The sequence below is a fragment of the Octopus sinensis genome, linkage group LG6 (assembly GCF_006345805.1).
Source record: "Octopus sinensis linkage group LG6, ASM634580v1, whole genome shotgun sequence".
NCBI lineage: Eukaryota > Metazoa > Mollusca > Cephalopoda > Octopoda > Octopodidae > Octopus > Octopus sinensis.
Window position 1 is genome coordinate 84,072,532 of NC_043002.1, and position 17,999 is coordinate 84,090,530.

General features: G+C 37.3%; 1 protein-coding gene across 4 annotated transcripts in view; it reads left to right on the top strand.

Annotated features, from left to right (window-relative positions):
- Positions 1-17,706, top strand: part of LOC115213024 (B9 domain-containing protein 2) — a 31,731-nt gene extending 14,025 nt beyond the window's left edge. For 2 of the 4 annotated variants that reach the window (XM_036504111.1, XM_029781923.2), the window contains 3 exons: positions 6,926-7,033; positions 10,226-10,351; positions 15,344-17,706. In XM_036504111.1, the coding sequence (XP_036360004.1) occupies positions 6,946-7,033; positions 10,226-10,351; positions 15,344-15,657 (528 nt within the window). In that variant the 5' untranslated portion in view covers positions 6,926-6,945 and the 3' untranslated portion in view covers positions 15,658-17,706. Of the gene's footprint in view, positions 1-1,753; positions 1,774-6,925; positions 7,034-10,225; positions 10,352-15,343 lie in introns of those variants that run through there. The other 2 variants (XM_036504112.1, XM_036504113.1) reach the window with 2 other exon arrangements.
- Positions 17,707-17,999: the final 293 nt, after the last annotated feature.

Below are 17,999 nucleotides of genomic sequence, written 5' to 3' on the forward strand. Positions count from 1 at the left end.
TGCCATTTTGAAGATTGCCATTTTTATTTCTATATTTATCAATCCCCCCATTCGCTTTGTGCCTCCTATATTTATCACGCATGGCTTTATACATGTAATCCTTATTCATATGTGATTTTATATGTATTTTTATATGCTTTTATATCTCTCCTATATATTTATGTATATTTGGTTTTACTCTTTCGACCCTTGGAAAATCTGTATGCCTGTACATGCATGATTTATGTTGATGTGTGTAAATATATATGATTTAATTGCATTGATTGAATATCTTCATTTATGTGTTCAGGAATTTGGTTGACTGCCTAGGGTTTGTGTTTTTATTTTCCTTTACTTTTTATTATTTTGTATTGGCTCTTTACAATCACTCCATAAATAGCCCATACTTTCTATAACATACTTAATATTATATATTTATATAGATATACACATATATATGAGAGGCTTCTTTCAGTTTCCATCTACCAAATCCACTCACAAGGCTTTAGTCAGCCTGAGGCTATAGAAGACACTTGCCCAAAGTGCCATGCAGTAGGACTGAACCTGGAACCATGTGCTTGGGAAGCAAGCATCTTACCACACAGCCATGCCTGCATTTATAGAAGAAAAAAAAGAATATTTGTTCTGGATTTTTGTGTTCGAAGTTCAGACCCTACCAAAGCCTATTTGGGTTGAAAACAATCTGTCACCCAGTTTAGTGCCACCACCTTGTTGCAGGCTTTTGGACTAGATTTCCAGTTTGATTATCCCTTCTCTCTCTTCCTCTTCCACCAATTCTTGGAAGCCCTTTGAAAGGTCATGGGTGTTGATATCTATCCTGACTAGAAAATATTTAAAAAAAAAAAATGTGGACGACATCTTATTATTTAATTTTTATATAAATTCTTTTCTGTCCCAGAATTGAACAAACTGTGTACATCATCTGTGAGAAAAACAAAAGGAAAAGTGGGTTGAATGCAACTAGTGTATTTAGGTGAAGGTTGTATTGAATTAACTATCAGCAAGGAATAGAGGCCATTGTAGAGAGAACAGTCTAACTGGGCCAGCTGGTGTTGTTTAGTTCTTAGTTAAACCTAATCAAAATGATCTATGTCAAAAGGCATTCCTGCTGTGTGTGTGTGGTTTTTTTTTTTTTTTTCTGAAATATCAGGTCATTAAGAATGACATGTCAGATTTTCTTCTGCACCAAGTTTGACAGTCATTAGCTCTAATGTTTTATATTGACAATTCTTTGTTTTACAACATTTAGTCAGCCTGAGGCTATAGTAGAAGGCACTTGCTCAAAGTGTCATGCAGTAGGACTGAACCTGGAACCATGGCATCACTTTGTCTCCAACAATTCGGTGCGACACCAGTGCAGAATCACCTCCCTCCGACAAGTCATCCTAACGAGACGTCTGCATTGGCTGGGTCATGCCCTCCGTCGTCAACCAGAATTCATCTACGAGGCAATTGCCCCAGCTCCCCTTCAGGGTTGGCGAAAGCGTCGTGGTGGACAACGAAAAACCTGGCTGATGACGGTCAAGGCTGTTCTGGAACCCAACCTAGGCCCCCATATCTATGGTGTTCGCCACTGGAATAAGGAGTGGTTGGAGATCACGCGGTCGTTAGCCTCAAATCACCAGGCCTGGTCGGCATTTGTGAGAGATGCAGCATTGAGGATAAATGAAGCCTTGGTGAATGCTGTAAGAAGAAGAAGAAGAAGAAGTTTTACAACATTGAAGAGTTACATCATCACTTTTCGAAATGCAATTCATGGTGTCTGATCATATTGTGAGTTTTCTCTTGTAAATCAATTTTTGTGAACCCATGGATAGATAAAAAAATTCGTGTTGTTTATGTATATGAGTACTATCATGGAACCAATGCATCCCAGACAGCTCGATATATCAATGAGATGCTTGGTGAAGATGTGGCACTGTATGTTGATGGTTTGAGAAGTTCTGGTCTGGTGATTTTACTCTTGAAAATCAGCCCCATGAAGTTCTGGTCTGGTGATTTTACTCTTGAAAATCAGCCCCATGGTAGACCTGAGACTAAGGTGGATAATGATGAGCTGGAAACTGTAGTGGAAGTGAATAAATCTCAAACTATGTGTGAGTTAGCAGCAAGGTCTGATGTTTCGATTTCAACTGTATTGGACCATCAGAAATAAACTGGCAAGGTAAAGAAACTGGACAAGTGGTTACCACACGAACTGAATGCGCATCAAATAACACGTCATCTTGAAACTTGCTGTTCTTTGCTGTCACAGCATAAAAGTGAACCATTTTTGCTTCATATTGTTATGTGTGATGAAAAATGGATTCTTTTCAACAATAGCAAGTGTTCTGCGCAGTAGTTGGATAGAGACGAAGTGCCAAAATACAATGCGAAAAAAGAATATTCACCAAAAAAAAAAGCTAAGTGTCTGTTTGGTAGTCCAGCACTGGTGTCATCCACTACAGCTTCATGAGAACTGGTAAGTCAATTACAGCAGATGTATACATCAACCAACTGGATGAAATGATGAGTAAACATGCAATTAAACAACCGAGATTGGTCAATAGAGACAGGCCAATTCTCTTACAAGGCAGTGCTCGATCACATGTTGCACAAAGAACTCTACTCAAGTTACAGGAACTGAACTTGGAAGTACTCTATCCTCTACCATATTCACCAGACCTTGCACCATCTGACTATCACGTTTTCCAGGCATTAGACAACTTTTTGCAAGGGAAAAACTTAAAATCTAAAGAAGATGCAAAAACAGCCTTTCGTGATTTCATCACCTCTGGCTCTTCAGAATTCTTCGCTGCTGGCATGAATAAACTACCAATAAAATGGCAAAATTGTGTTGATAATTTAGGTGCATACTTTAAATAAATGCATTGTTTTTTGTTGAGATAAAGTAAAATAAACTTTCAGTTCAAAATCAGACATTTCATTCTTAATGACCTGATAGTTTACCAAAAACAATATTACTAAAAGGTTAAAGGTCACAGTTTGTTTCTCAAATACATGTTTATGTTGATGTGTTGAATGCTAGCATGTGTAGACAGTACACTGGTGTAATATTTATCTGGATTGGATATTATTATGTAATAGTTCAAGCTATAGTATAAAATATATAGTAATAATACAAGTTGTAGTTAACCCTTTTGTTACCCTATTTCTGTTGAACTATACCATCTTCGTTTCAATTAATTTTGAAAACAATAATAAACTTATTAAACCAACTTTGTCAGTATTAAGCTGGTGCTTGGAACATAAACAACAACAAATTTTGGGGGATGGTTTTAATTTAGATAACTTTAACCCTCTAGCATTTAAACCAGCCATATATGGCCAAAATAATCTACCTGTTTTATCTTCAAACTGGCCAGATCTGACCTCTCACACTTACTTTACAATATTATTCTAAAATTAAACAATCACACCAATGAAATCTCAAAGCTACAAGATAATGCATGGCAAATTTTTATCAATGTGAATAAATAAGCATTACATTTGACAGAAAAATCTGAATGCTGAAGGGTTAAAATAAGAAGTTTGTATCAGAACCAAGGCCAGTTTCAGAAGGGTTGGTATCAAAAGGGTTGTATAACACACAGCTTTCATGAAACTCAGCCTTTATGAATGTCAGGTTTCTATAAGAAGTAATAAAACTCCAACGTCTGGCAGCTGACTTGGCAGACACTCATAAAATTATCAACCATCTTACAAACAATAACTCTGAGTTACAAACAATAACTCTTACAAACAATAACTCTTTTCAAACTCCACCCGTCTAACACCCGTGGACATATTTACAAAGTCAGAAAACAGCACAGCTCCCATGACTTTAGGAAACATTTTTTCACGCTGAGAGTTGCTGAAGCATGGAACAAACTGCCGGCATCAGTTGTTAGTTGTCAGAGCACTGCATCCTTCAAGACTTCATGCTTTCTGAGATTCGCCAACACTACACCTGATTTTCTCCCCTCCATACACACACAAGCATGTATCTGACTCATACATTGTTCGCTTTCCAGACATTTGTACATTACTGCATATACTCTATACGCACTTTCTAACAAGTTGTGGTGCACCTGAGCACTGTATACAATAATTTCATTATTATTATTATTAATAGACCCCCCACCACACATACACATATGTAAAATGTGTGATAGTTTGAGCTGTGTATTTGTTAATGAGTTAAGGGGTTTACTGTTTGTTTTTGTTGTTGAGATAAGTTATGTCTGTGGTTGAAAGAAACTAAGTTGTCCAGTCCCTGTTCAATGAATATGTGCACACTTGGGACATTTTGGTGTAACATAGACAATAAATAAAGGAAAAGTGGGAAATGTTATTAACTCAGGAGCAAGAGTATTTTGAAGAGACAGCTAGCAAGTTGTTGATGTTAAGAGAGGAATATTGGGTAGATGTGATAAATTAAATATGTAACCGTTTCCTAGTCATACAGCATGAGCTGTTGTTTTTGGCCTCCGTGCCAGTGGCACGTAAAATGCACCATCTGATTGTGGCCGTTGCCAGCCTTGTCTGGCCCCTGTGCCGGTGGCACGTAAAAAGCACCATCTGATCATAGCCGTTTGGCAGCCTCATCTGGCCCCTGTGCCGGTGGCACGTAAAAAGCACCATCTGATCGTGGCCGTTTGCCAGCCTCGTCTGGCACCTGTGCAGGTGGCACGTAAAAAGCACCCACTACACACATGGAGTGGTTGGCGTTATAAAGGGCATCCAGCCGTAGAAACATTGCCAGATCAGACTTGGCGCAGCCTTCTGGCTTCCCAGACCCCAGTTGAACCGTCCAACCCATGCTAGCATGGAAAACGGACGTTAAACAATGATGATGATGAAGGCAGGTAAGAAATGAATCTCTTCTTGAATAGGATTCTGGTCCATCTCAGGGCTGCTTTATTTTTGTCTCTTGAAAATATATATTATCCTTCCATATTTACACAACATTTATGTATGCGTTTGCATGTGTGTCTGTGCTTCACACGAAAGCATTGACCTAAAAAAAAAAAAAACTGGTGTTTTTTAACATTCTCTGTCAAAAAAATCTCCTAACTCTGTACATCCAAAGATGAGATGAATGGGGGATAAAAAATTACTTGAAAGACAAATAAGGGTCAACAATAATAAGAGCACCTGGCTGGACTGTATAACATCATCATCGTTTAACGTCCGCTTTCCATGCTAGCATGGGTTGGACGATTCGACTGGGGTCTGGGAAACCAGGAGGCTGCACTAGGCCCAGCCTGATCTGGCAGTGTTTCTACAGCTGGATGCCCTTCCTAACTCCAACCACTCCGTGAGTGTAGTGGGTGCTTTTTATGTGCCAGGCAAGGCTAGCAACAGCCACGATCGGTTGGCGCTTTTTACGTGCCGCTGGCAATGGCCACGTTCCGATGGTTCTTTTACATGCCACCAGCACTGGTATCACAACTACAATTTCCATTGATTTTTAAGCGATTTCGATTTCACTTGCCTCAACAAGTCTTCACAAGCAGTGTTTTGTGTCCCAAGAAGGAAAGGTATGCATAAGTGGGCTGGCTACATCCCAGGTAGAGGCCACGGATTATGGTCTCACTTGTCCTGCCAGGTCTTCTCATGCACAGCATGTCTTAATAAACATGTATTCATCCAACCGGTGCTAGCATAGAAAATGGATGTCAAATAAACGATTGATAAACTATCAATTGATAATCTTTTGTGTAGTAGACTTTCATTACCCTTTTTAACACCATTACTAACTAGGCCTTAGGGTGTCTTTTGCAGAGTTCATCCAGCTACAAGCATTCAGGCTAGTTTTCTAGAGGGCAGTTTACTCAGATGCCCTGCAAGGAGTATTGGGTGCTGCTTTTCTGTCTTTGATTAAGTAATAAAAAAAATAAATAAATCTCAAAGTGTCTGGTATGTATTCCCATCCCAGTGTGATCTAGTTGTTTAATTGTTTGGTTCATGATTAAAGGTTGTGGGTTCAGTTCTTGGATTGGGCATTGTGTCCTGTCTTTGGGCAAGGCAGTTCATTTCACATTGTTCTAATCTACCCAGCAGTAAATGAGTACTAACCAGGTGTTGGTACATCTTTTCTGTTCCCTCTACTAACACCTTCTGCAAGTGCTACTGGATCAAGGATGTATAAGAGACCAAGGGGAATAACCTCTGCTTTTTGAAGGTAGTTGGTCTTGCATCACATCTACTTGGGCACTTCTAATTCACTCGTCTCTCTTTCCATCATCACTCATACTATTTGCACTCAGACCCTGCACTAACCACTTTGTCTTGTTCTTCCTCCCCATGCTGCATTCTCTCTGGAATTCCCCCTCTGCTCATGTTATTTTCTTTAAGTGTTCAAGAGGAACTGGTCTCAGTGAAATTCAAGAGAACCATCCGATCGTGGCCGTTGCCAGCCTGGCCTGGCCTCCGTACCAGTGGCACGTAAAAAGCACCATCCGATCGTGGCCGTTTGCCAGCCTCGTCTGGCATGTAAAAAGCACCCACTACACTCATGTAGTGGTTGGCGTTAGGAAGGGCATCCAGCCGTAGAGACATTGCCAGATCAGACTGCGCCTGGTGCAGCCTTCTGGCTTCCCAGACCCCAGTTGCACCGTCCAACCCATGCCAGCATGGAAAGCGGATGCTGAACGATGATGATTGTTCCATAGGCACAACTTCTTCCTATGACTACACTTGTCTTGGAGGACTGTAAGGGCCATGGGCACAGTCCCTTTTTCCAGAGCAAATCAAAGAAAAATACAAACAACCTTTGTGTTAAAGATAATCAACTTTTCCTGTGTTAAAGTTCTTGAGGGTGATACGCAAGAGGAGGTCCCTAATAGACCCAGTTCTTAGAAACTTTGGCTTACTATAATTTTCTTTTATTCTTTGTCAGCATTGCTACCCGACGTTTTTTTATAAAGTCATTTCTGTTCAGTTCTTTCAGGTTGTGGTCAAATGGCTGAAGTACATGTTATTGGGCAAATCAGTGGAGCATATGGATTTCCTAGCAGTAGGTTGTTCTGTAAGTTTGGAATACAATCTGGTAAGGTACCCTTTCATTCAATGGTTTCAATTTAAATCCATGAAGATTTATGTATATATATAGAAATACATGCATGAGTATGTTTGTGTGTGTGTGTGTATATGTATGTATAAACATTACATATACAGGTGGTGCTATTAAGTTAGACATGGCCGAAACCTATCAAAGTATCAAAGTATATGTTTATATATATGTGTGTGTGTGTGTTTATATATATGTGTTTATATATATATATATATAATATATATATATATATCCCCCCTCTCTCTCTTTCAGAGAGGCACTGAGCAGCTATACGCACACATACACACACAGCAGTAACTTCCACCTACCGAATTCAATCACAAAGCTCCGGTCGGCTCGGGGCTATAGTGGAAGACACCCACCCAAAGTGCCACGCAGTGGGACTGAACCCGAAGCCATATAGCTAGGAAGCAAGCTCCCTAACCACACAGCCATATATATATATATATATATATATATATATATATATATATATATATATATATATATATATACATACACACACATACATCCGTGTTCCATGTTGGCATGGGTTGGGTGGTTTGACAAAATCCAGAAGGTCCAAGGATTGCATTGCACTCCAGTGTCTGCTTTGGCATGGTTTCTATGGCTAAATGCCCTTTTCTAAAGCCAGCCAGATTACAGAGCATACTGGGTGCTTTTTTTTTATTGTTATGGCACCAGATCATCATGTAGCTCAGCTGAGTGGGGGAGTTACAGTAGAAAAGGAGGTAGCTTTGTACTAGGAGATGAAAAACTAGAGAGAGAAGGAAGGGGCAGTACATGACTGCTCATAGTAAACAAAAGTTGACGGGAGTAATTGGAGTGGGACTGAAAAAAGACAAAGGAAAAACAAAAATGTCAAGGTGAGCCCTAGAGTAGGGGAACAGATGTAGAGTGAGACAAAGGGCAGTAGGATAAAGAGAAATGAAATGGTGTGTAGGTGGACATGTTGCAAGAATGTTGAGTGGGGAAAGGGTTTGGAAGAGTGTGGGTCAAGAGAAAGGTATAGTGTATATGGGGAGAGTGAGCAGTGTATGGTGATAAAGGCAAGTTGATAGGAGAGGGAGCATAGAAGGAAACATGGACATATAAAAAATTATGATGAGGATGATAGTGATATGTATAAAACCATCCATATATACGTGTGTGTGTGTGTGATTGGCTTGTGCAGAGTTTTTGTCTTTCACATTCTACCTCCATTGTCAAACCAAAGGTATGGTAGATGGTACTTGCTCTGTGTGGTGCACACTAGGATCAAGCTCAGTACTAGGTGGCTCAAAAGCAGACTTCTTTACCAGACAGCCATTCCTGTGTCCATTTTATATAGAATAAAGACTGTATCTATGATTTCATTATTCTTTTCTTTTCTGTTTTGCTTATTTGTTTCCTCTGTCTGTTTTCTTTTTACATGCTTTTTCTCAAGCTGACAAAGGACCCTCAGTATGTTTGATTTGCCAGAAATAACTACCAAATTTCCCTCTGATCACACCTGACCAACATTAAAAATTTGAATGACATACTAGATAATGTAGTCCTAATAACCTTAACATCTCATAAGGAAAAGACTTGAATGTCCTTCATCGCAGCTGGGGTGGATTAGGGCCAACTGTGGGCTAAACAATCACATGCTTTTTATCGGTCTATACTTTTATTATTCACTAGCACTATGATCCAGCGTTGCCAGGTCATAGTGCTAGTGCATGCATATACAGCTGCGTGCATGCGCACATACACGTGAGTACTGTCCAAATCTTCGACCAATCACATACAGCTAGCTGGCATTCAATTGGCGTATCAAATTTTGATTGGGTTTTGGATAGAAAATTCACAAAAAAGTTACTTCTATTGATTTTTTAATGGCTTTGCGGGGTGACTGGGGAAATGTAAAGATGCGCACGACCACCCTTGGACGGTTTTGAATGACCATAGAAAGTGCGAGCCCTCTAACTGAAAAATTGTGGATTTGTATAAAGGGCACACACACAGATATTTTGCTGTTTATATATATATTTTTCTTATCTCACTCTCTCCATTGTGAACATATATGCCCTAGCGATCAGGGTGTTTCCCTCACAATTGCCAAATCATGGGTTCGATTCTTAGACCAGGTAGCCTGTTGTGTTCTTGAGTAAAACACTTCATTTCACTTTGCTTTAGCGCTGTATGGGGACCAGCATGCCGAAGAATAGACCCAGTGCTTCCTCTGCAACACATAAATGGCAACTAAAAGGTTCAGGTAGGATTTGCACTCCAGCCTCATAAAACCCCCACAGACCTGTGAGTTGGAGGTTTTGTTGCCTCAGTGGTTGCAAAGGTATCATCCACCAGAAGTAGTAGGGAATCACCAACAAATGGTGGATGCAGTGATGTACTGTTACAGCACATGCTTCCATGCTACTACTACTGTTGCTGCTGCTGCTGCTGCTGCAACTACTACTACTACTACTACTACTACTACTACTACTACTACTACTACTACTACCACCACCACCACCACCACCACCACCACCAACACCACTACTACTACTACTACTATCCCCATTGCATGTCCATGTTTAATCTTTATATATAAAAGTGAGGTTGTGTGCTGTCTGTCTCCTACGATTTAGATTCCTAACTACTCCCACATTTTGCGGTGCAGTTTAATCAAAACCGAGTATCTTATAGTCGAGATTCATATCGAGCCCTTCTGGGTATTAGCGCGCGTCTACGATGAGTCTACGATTTAAAAAAAAATTTACCATCAATTTTTCCCATTTTTAATGCATTTTTGGCATATATAAGGGAAGTAACTCTCTAAAAATTTATTATTAAATCTCAGAATGTAAAAAGCTACAGTAACCCCCCCCCCTTTGTGGTTAGCCATATTGAGATGGCTATTATACTTTACATCTCTAAAAATGCTTATATAGTTATTTCCCTTACAAACCCGAGCAACGCCGGGCGATACTGCTAGTTTTTAATAAACTTTAATTTTATTTTAGGGAGTTGTCTCCCCTGCCCTTCTAATTAAGAATTAACACCTGTGCTAATGGCTTCTTTTTTTTTCTCTTCAGTACAGGGTTAATGTTAATTAATTTTTTTTTTTTACCTTTTGCTCTCTATGTAATGTATATTAGCAGCATTCTAATGATTTAATAATAATTTTACTTTTATTTACTGTAGGCAATGCTTGGAAAGTGTTATCCGGATTAACTGAAGGCCAAACGCAAGTGGATAATTGCCAAAATGAAGAAGCTGCCTATTGGTCCTATCCACTTGACATCCACTTTACTACAAAAGGTTTACAAGGTAACAACCAACCTTTTATTATTGCTAACTTCATTGAATTTAATTTTTTAAAATTATATGCAAATGACAACAAATAAATATGCTGTAATTAGCAACCCATAGAATTATCTGAGTTTAGTCCTAATTTAAAATTCTTTAATTGTATTTAATTTGTAACAAATGAGTGCGTTTTTATAGGCATCACATTGCTGTGTGGTAAGAAGTTTGCTTCCCAAACGCGTGGTCTCAGGTTCAGTTCCACTGCATGGTACCATAGGCATGAGTCTTCAACTATAGCCCTGGGTCAGCCAAAGCCTTGTGAGTGAATTTGGTTAATGGAAACTGAAAGAAACCTGTTTTGTGTGTGTATGTGTTTGTGTGTGTGTGTATATGTGTGGGTGTATGTAAATGTATATGTACATGGCCGATGCCAGTGCCCCCTGTCTGGCTCCTGTGCAGGTGACACATAAAAAGCACTATCTGAATGTGAATGATACCAGGACCACCTGACTAGCTCTTGTCCCAGTGGCACGTAAAAAGCACCCACTACACTCTTGGAGTGGTTGGTGTTAGGAAGGGCATCAAGATCATATTGGAGCCTGGCGCAGCTGCTGGCTTTCCAGATCTCAGTCAAACTGTCCATCCCATGTCAGTATGGAAAATGGACGTTAAATGATGATGATGATGATGATGTGTGTGTTAGTGTCTCCTTGCCTTGACATTGTGTGATAGTTTTTTGTGAGTGACACTGACATAGAACCAATGCCCTTCATCTCTAATTTTCTGAGACAGACGAGCACAATAACCAAAACAAGTAAAAGACAAAAAATATTTGAAGTGGAAAAAAATTATTCCTACTGATCATAAAGACAGCTTACAGCTCTACTTATTGAAGTAATAATGTAATTGCATTGTATACGGATATTCAGATTTACAAACTGTTGCAATCCTTAACTTAATTTCTCATGGCACCAGCAGACAAAATGGAAAAGGCATTGCCCAGGAAGATAGCAAAGAAGATGTCTCTCTTCTGAGATATTTCCATGGGGAAAATATTATCTGACTAGGAAACAGGTGAGGTTGGCTACAGGAAGAGCATCCAGCTCTAGAAAATCCATCTCAACAAGTTCTGTCTAACCCATGCAAGCATGGAAAAGTGCACATTAAAGCAACGATGTTGGTGGTGGTGGTGATGGAAGTAGTGGTAGTGGCGGCGCAGTAGTGGTGGTGGCAGTGGCAGCAGCAGCAGTGATGATGATGATGATGATGTAGTAGTAGTAGTAGTAGTAGTAGTAGTAGTAGTAGTAGTAGTAGTATCTGATAATTTACAGAATTATCTGAGTTTAGTCAGAATTTAGTTTTTAAACCAAATTTAACTAGCAATAAATATGTTGGTGTTGACAACCTGTATAGAATTATTTGTGTGTAATTCAAATGTCTAATTTAAAAGTTAGTATACTGCTAATTAATATGATATTTTTTAATCACATATTGATTTATAAGCTTAATTCTTTTGATACACTCCAAGACCACCTCTGATTTTGTGACATAAAACTGCCAATGTTTATGTGTTTATGCGTAAGTTAAAACCTTCAGCTGTAATTTTATGTAAGAACATTTCCTTAAGTTATGTGCCAGATGCCAACTTGAAAACACTAACATGTGTATGCTACCCGTCAAGCTCACCTGTTTGTGATAAATCTCGTTTGATTTATAAGTGACATTGAGAGATACTAGATAAATTATATTCATTAATCCTTTTGATACAAGCCTGTCTGTTCATATTTTTGCTAAAACCTTCCATCATAATTTTATGTGGGTATGTAAAATATCTTGGAGAGGCCAGATGTTATTATAGGCACAAGTGTGACTATCTAGTTAAGAAGTTTTCTTAGCAACCATGTAGGTTAAGGGTTCAATCCCACTGCACGATATCTAGGGTAATTGTCTTTTAGTCTTTTATCATCATTGTATATATATATATATATATATATATATATATATATATATATATATACACACACACATATATATATACATATATACACGCACACATACATATATATATGTGTGTGTATGCATATCATCATCATCATCATCATCATTTAGCGTCCGCCTTCCATGCTAGCATGGGTTGGACGGGTCAACTGGGGTCTGTGAAGCTGGAAGGCTTCGTCAGGCCCAGTCAGATCTGGCAGTGTTTCTACGGCTGGATGCCCTTCCTAACGCCAACCACTCCGCGAGTGTAGTGGGTGTTTTTTACGTGCCACCTGCACAGGTGCCAGACAGAGCTGGCAAATGGCCACGAACGGATGGTGCTTTTACGTGTCACCGGCACGGGGCCAGGCGATACTGGCAACGGACACGAATGGATGGTGCTTTTACGTGCCACCGACACAGGGCCAGACAGAGCTGGCAAACGGCCACGAACGGACGGTGCTTTTACGTGTCACCGGCACGGGGGCCAGCCAAGGCTGGTGTATATATATGTATATATATATATGTTATATTTTATGCATATATATGTGTGTATGTGTGTAGATGTGTGTGTATGTATGTATATGTGTGTGTGTGTATGTATGTATATCTATCTAGCTATCTATCTATAAATAAATAAACAAATAATTGGAGTTCAACGCAGGTGTTATTCAAATCTTTTTACTTCCGACATATGTTTTGAAGAAAACATTGGTATTATTCCAGAAGGAATATAATATGACTAAAGCCAACTTTTTGGATATTACCCTTAACTTATATAATGATTCATATTTCCCATACTATAAATCCTCAACTAATTTAAAATATATTAGCTCTTTCAGTAATCACTCTAAGGCTATTACAAAGAATTTAGTTAGGAATATTTCACTTAGACTTTCTGGATTATCTCTTCAGTTTCGTGAAGCTATAGAAAAGAATTTCCTAAGAAACCGAACCAGGATAGGGTTTTCTAACACAAAAAATCTTTCACAAATCATCTCTTCACATAATAAGTTGTTAAATACATATTTACTTAATGAAAATAGTAATGTTGATTTTGTTAACACTAACCATTCTTTAAATAATAATAGCAGCGGTGTTAGTGTATCTGATGTTGATTCCAGTCACATTCGTTTCCTTAGCAGTAATTCTAAGACTAGAAACTCTATTTATCAATGTAAAATTACTTCCAGATCTGACGTCTTTTTTTATATAAGTAATTCTTCATCTCAGTTGTCCAAAAGAATATCTAATCATTACTCTACATTTAGACATATCAATAAATGTAACAATACTAGGCTTAGTAAATGAATTTGTTATCTAAAAGATCATAATAAACAATTTGATTCGGGGTGGAATATTCTATCTATATCTTTTCTGTATGATAAAGGTAAATATTTTTGTCCACTTTGTAACATTAAAATGTATTTCATCCTGTTCTCAAAGAATCCTCTTGTAAACACATTTATAGAACGTGTTTATCGTTGCAAACATTGACAAAAACATGTCTTAGTTCCTGTAAGTGATTTCTACTATTCTATAAAATTTGACCTTTGACTGTCTTCTTAGATTTCACTTCCACTAAACATGTCTACTCCCAAGCCTTTAAGCTTTATTCCTATTCACCTATTGCTCTATATCTCTCCACTATTAGTTTTCTGCTAATTTCTTTCTTCCTCCTCCTTCTCTTTCTATAAACTACCTTTGACGATATATCTACTAACGTTTTTTTTTAAATAAGAATTTGATAGTGTTTCTGTCATCATATACGCAGTCTTCACATTCTGTTAAAATGTCTTATTTATGTGCTTGGTTTCTTTCTTTCCCTGATGAGAAGATTGCTTTGTTTTACACCATTTTTTTCCTTCTGGAATAATACCAATATTTTCTTCGAAACATATGTCGGAAGTAAAAAGATTTGAATAACACCTGTGTTTAACTCCATTTATCTATTTATCTATATTATACAAAAACATTTCACCTAAACCTGGTGTTTCTACCTTTATAAGTATGCTGTTACATCCTTGGTACTTGTGTGAATTTTTGCTACCCTGGTAACTATTTATTTATTTTTTCCATGTTATTTGTAAATATTAAAAAAATACACATACATTTATACACACACACACACACATGGGTCTGTAAGATTGTGTATAGAAGAATATATTACTCAAAGGAATTTCAACTTTGATTTTCACATTGTTTTTACAATCTTATAATAACATAATGTAATATAATATAATATAGTATAATGAAATGATAATATAATTTCATTATCGTATATTATCTTATATTATATTATTATATGATTGTAAACAAAATGTGAAAATCAGACAAAGTCGGAATTCCTTTGAGAAATATATATATATATATATATATATATATATACCACCTGGATCACCTGGATTAGCCAGCATTTGCTCCATTCCCCTCATGCTCTGGCCATTCTCCTCCGTGTTGTTCCAAACATTTTTTAAATCATCTTCCCACCTGATTGGAGGCCTTCTGAGTGTTCTTTTCTACTTGTGTGTGCACCACTTAACAACTGCATGGGTCCACCAATTGTCTATGGACCTTGCGACATGACCAGCCCATTGTAGCTTTGTGTGGTGTGTTTAGCAAGAATAATGATTTCAAATTTAGAGACAAGGCCAGCAATTTTTTTTAGGGGAGGAGGAAGTCAATTACATCAACCCCAGCACTCGGTACTTATTTCACCGAGTCCAAAAGGGTGAAAGGTGAAGTAAACCTTGGTAACATTTGAACTCTGAATGTCAAATCTGAAGAAATATCACTAAGCATTTTGTCCAATGTAGTAACGATTATGCCAGCTCTCTGCCTTATGTTTTATTATTTTTTTTTATTATTCTTTTATACATTTCAGCCCTAAAGCTGTGGCCTTGCTGGAGCACCGTCGGTGGAAGCACTGCCAGTTTAGCATGAATATTAATATGAAACTGTTTAAATATAAGAATATTTCTTACTAAATACAACTCTTAATTCTCTTTGTGTATTTTTCTCTATTTTTATATGCAGGTTGGCCCAAAATTTATCTGCAAGTTTGGTGCCAGGATAACTTTGGTCGGAATCAGCACTATGGTTATGGATTCTGTCATGTACCTTCTTCTCCTGGGATGCATGTTATTGAGTGCCCAACATGGAGTCCAACAGGAACATTGTGGGAACAAATATCACAGTATTTTATTGGTGGCAGTGCCCAGCTCCGACGTCCTGATCTAGTTTATTGTGCTACAGATCGCTACCGGCTACATACCATTGCTCGTGGAACAGTCACACTTCAACTTGGTGTCATATTACGAGGATTTGAAAAGTTTGGTGTAGAGTACTGAGATATATATATATATATGTGTGTGTGTATAGGGAAGATTATCAGTTATCATATGTAAATAACTAATTTTAAAACTTAATTTTACTCTGCATGATACGCTAAAATTGTGTGTAGAGGCTACAAAAAGATTTTTTTTTGTGGCATATTAAGATGGTAAGATATAGGCTACTGGTATTGCAATTTTATATTGAATTCACATTAAGATCTAATTATTTTGCTCTGTTATAACCTATGCCGCCTCATGTCATAATTATATTTAAGTTAATTATCTCAGTTTTTTACCACATCTAATTGAGATTACAATATATCATGAAGCTTTTCAAACAAATATAACTTGAAAATTTTTACGTAGCATTAGATAAAGAGGGACAATTTGACTGCTCAATACTCTCAATTTAAAAATATAACTTTTAAATTTAACCTCATTGTCATCATGTACCATATTCTGCCAGAGCCTCAGCAACTACTTTCTTCCACTGTGTGATCTGTCAGTAGTCAAGCCTCTGCTCCCTTGATGCTGTTCATCCAGGTTGTCCATTGTCTCTTTTGCGAGTAACTTCCTTCTGTCCTGCTTTCTAACATCATGTGTGCCACTGGTTCATCATTTCTTGAGATGTGTCCAAAATGACAAAGTTTCTTTTGGATAAGGGTTTTCAGATTCATTCATTGTATCAGAGTTTTCTTGAGTGAAATTGTTTGATCTCTTCCGATATATGATTCTCTGAGGATCTATCTGTTTGTTTACATCACAAATGCTGTCAACCTCTTTTCATCAGCTGCTTTTAGGATCTATGCTTCACTGCCATATAGAGCTGCTGGCCATTCTTGAGACATATCTTGGCGTTAATATTCATAGATCTATCTTTCCAAATGTTTCAGAAATCGGTAGCACTTGTGCATGGCATTGCCAGCTTTTGCTTTATTTCCTTACTGCATTCATTTGTGTCATTTAGCTCTGTGCCAAGGTATGTGAAAGAAAACACCTGTTTAATTTCCATGTTTCCTATGGAGACGTCAGTTTAAATTGCAGATTTATTTATTATCATGACTTTAGTCTCCTTAACGTTTGTCATTAATCCAAATTCAACTGAGAATTCTGCAACGTTTTTGAGTAGAACTTGCCAGTCTTTTTGTGATGGATAGCAGGGCTGTTTTATCTATATATCTCAGCTTACTGATAGTTTCCCCTCCTATTTTCATGACAATGTTGTCTGGGATTGCTATTTTCATGATCATTTCAGTGTACATTTAAAAAAAAGTGTGGAGAAAAACGATGCAGCCTTAGCAGACCCCTTTCCCATTTCAGAATGATTCAGTTTGACTTGATGTGGCTTTGAAAGCTTGAGGATTGCAAAGCATACAGTGCTTCTAGAAGAGCTACTAGGGTAATGCTACAATTTCTGTGTAGCATTGGATAAAACAAGACATGCTAGCAGCTCAAAACCTTAAATTAAATAAAGGAATGTTAGTTTGGTATAAAGTCTATTCTATTTTTCATATTCAGTAAACTCTGTTAAAGTAAATAATTAAAGTTAGCTTTAATTAAAGTAACTAACCATTAATGAAAACGTTTATAGATTCTCCTTATTACACATAATTATTTGTAGTATCACTATAAATAACAATAGACAGATATTACATAATAAATTTCAAAAGTTAATAGCATTAGTAAGGTATTTTTACTGGCTAAGAGAAGAAATATTTGCATTTTGACGCAAGATGGAGCTTGTACTGTTGCTTTGGAATTTAGAATTACAAAAGAACTAAACTATAATATTGATATCTAGGCTATAACTGGATTTAAACTTTCAGAATCTGTTCTCTTCTCCTTAGTTAATTAGTTTAAGCCTCCCTGGTTGCCTATAAATGAATGCTATTTTCATTTCATCATTTGTTAAATCCGTCCAAATCATGAAAATTTTTAATCAATTATCTACAGTTTCTAATGTGACTGAAAATTTTTTATTTATATAATGAAATCAATTTTATATTTTGAACAAAATAACAACCAACTACGTTTCTTATTCAATAAACAGCTGTAGTGTTTATACATATTTGAGTTATTGTCTTTCTTTCGCTTTTTTCTCTCTGTGTTGTTTGGGTGTGTATGAAAATATTTATGAAATTTTATCTACACAGCACAATGTATGTGTTGATTCAATGCCAGATGTTGCTGTTTTCCATGCAGGAAAAGCCTCCTTAAAGACATTTAGTGTTAAAAATCACACTATACTTCAGTGCTTGGCAGAAAGAAATCACCTCAGAAGTGATTGCTCTTGTGATTTCATTTTGCCCAGCTCTGAAGGAAATTGTGTTTTTTAATACTATACAACATCAAATTAA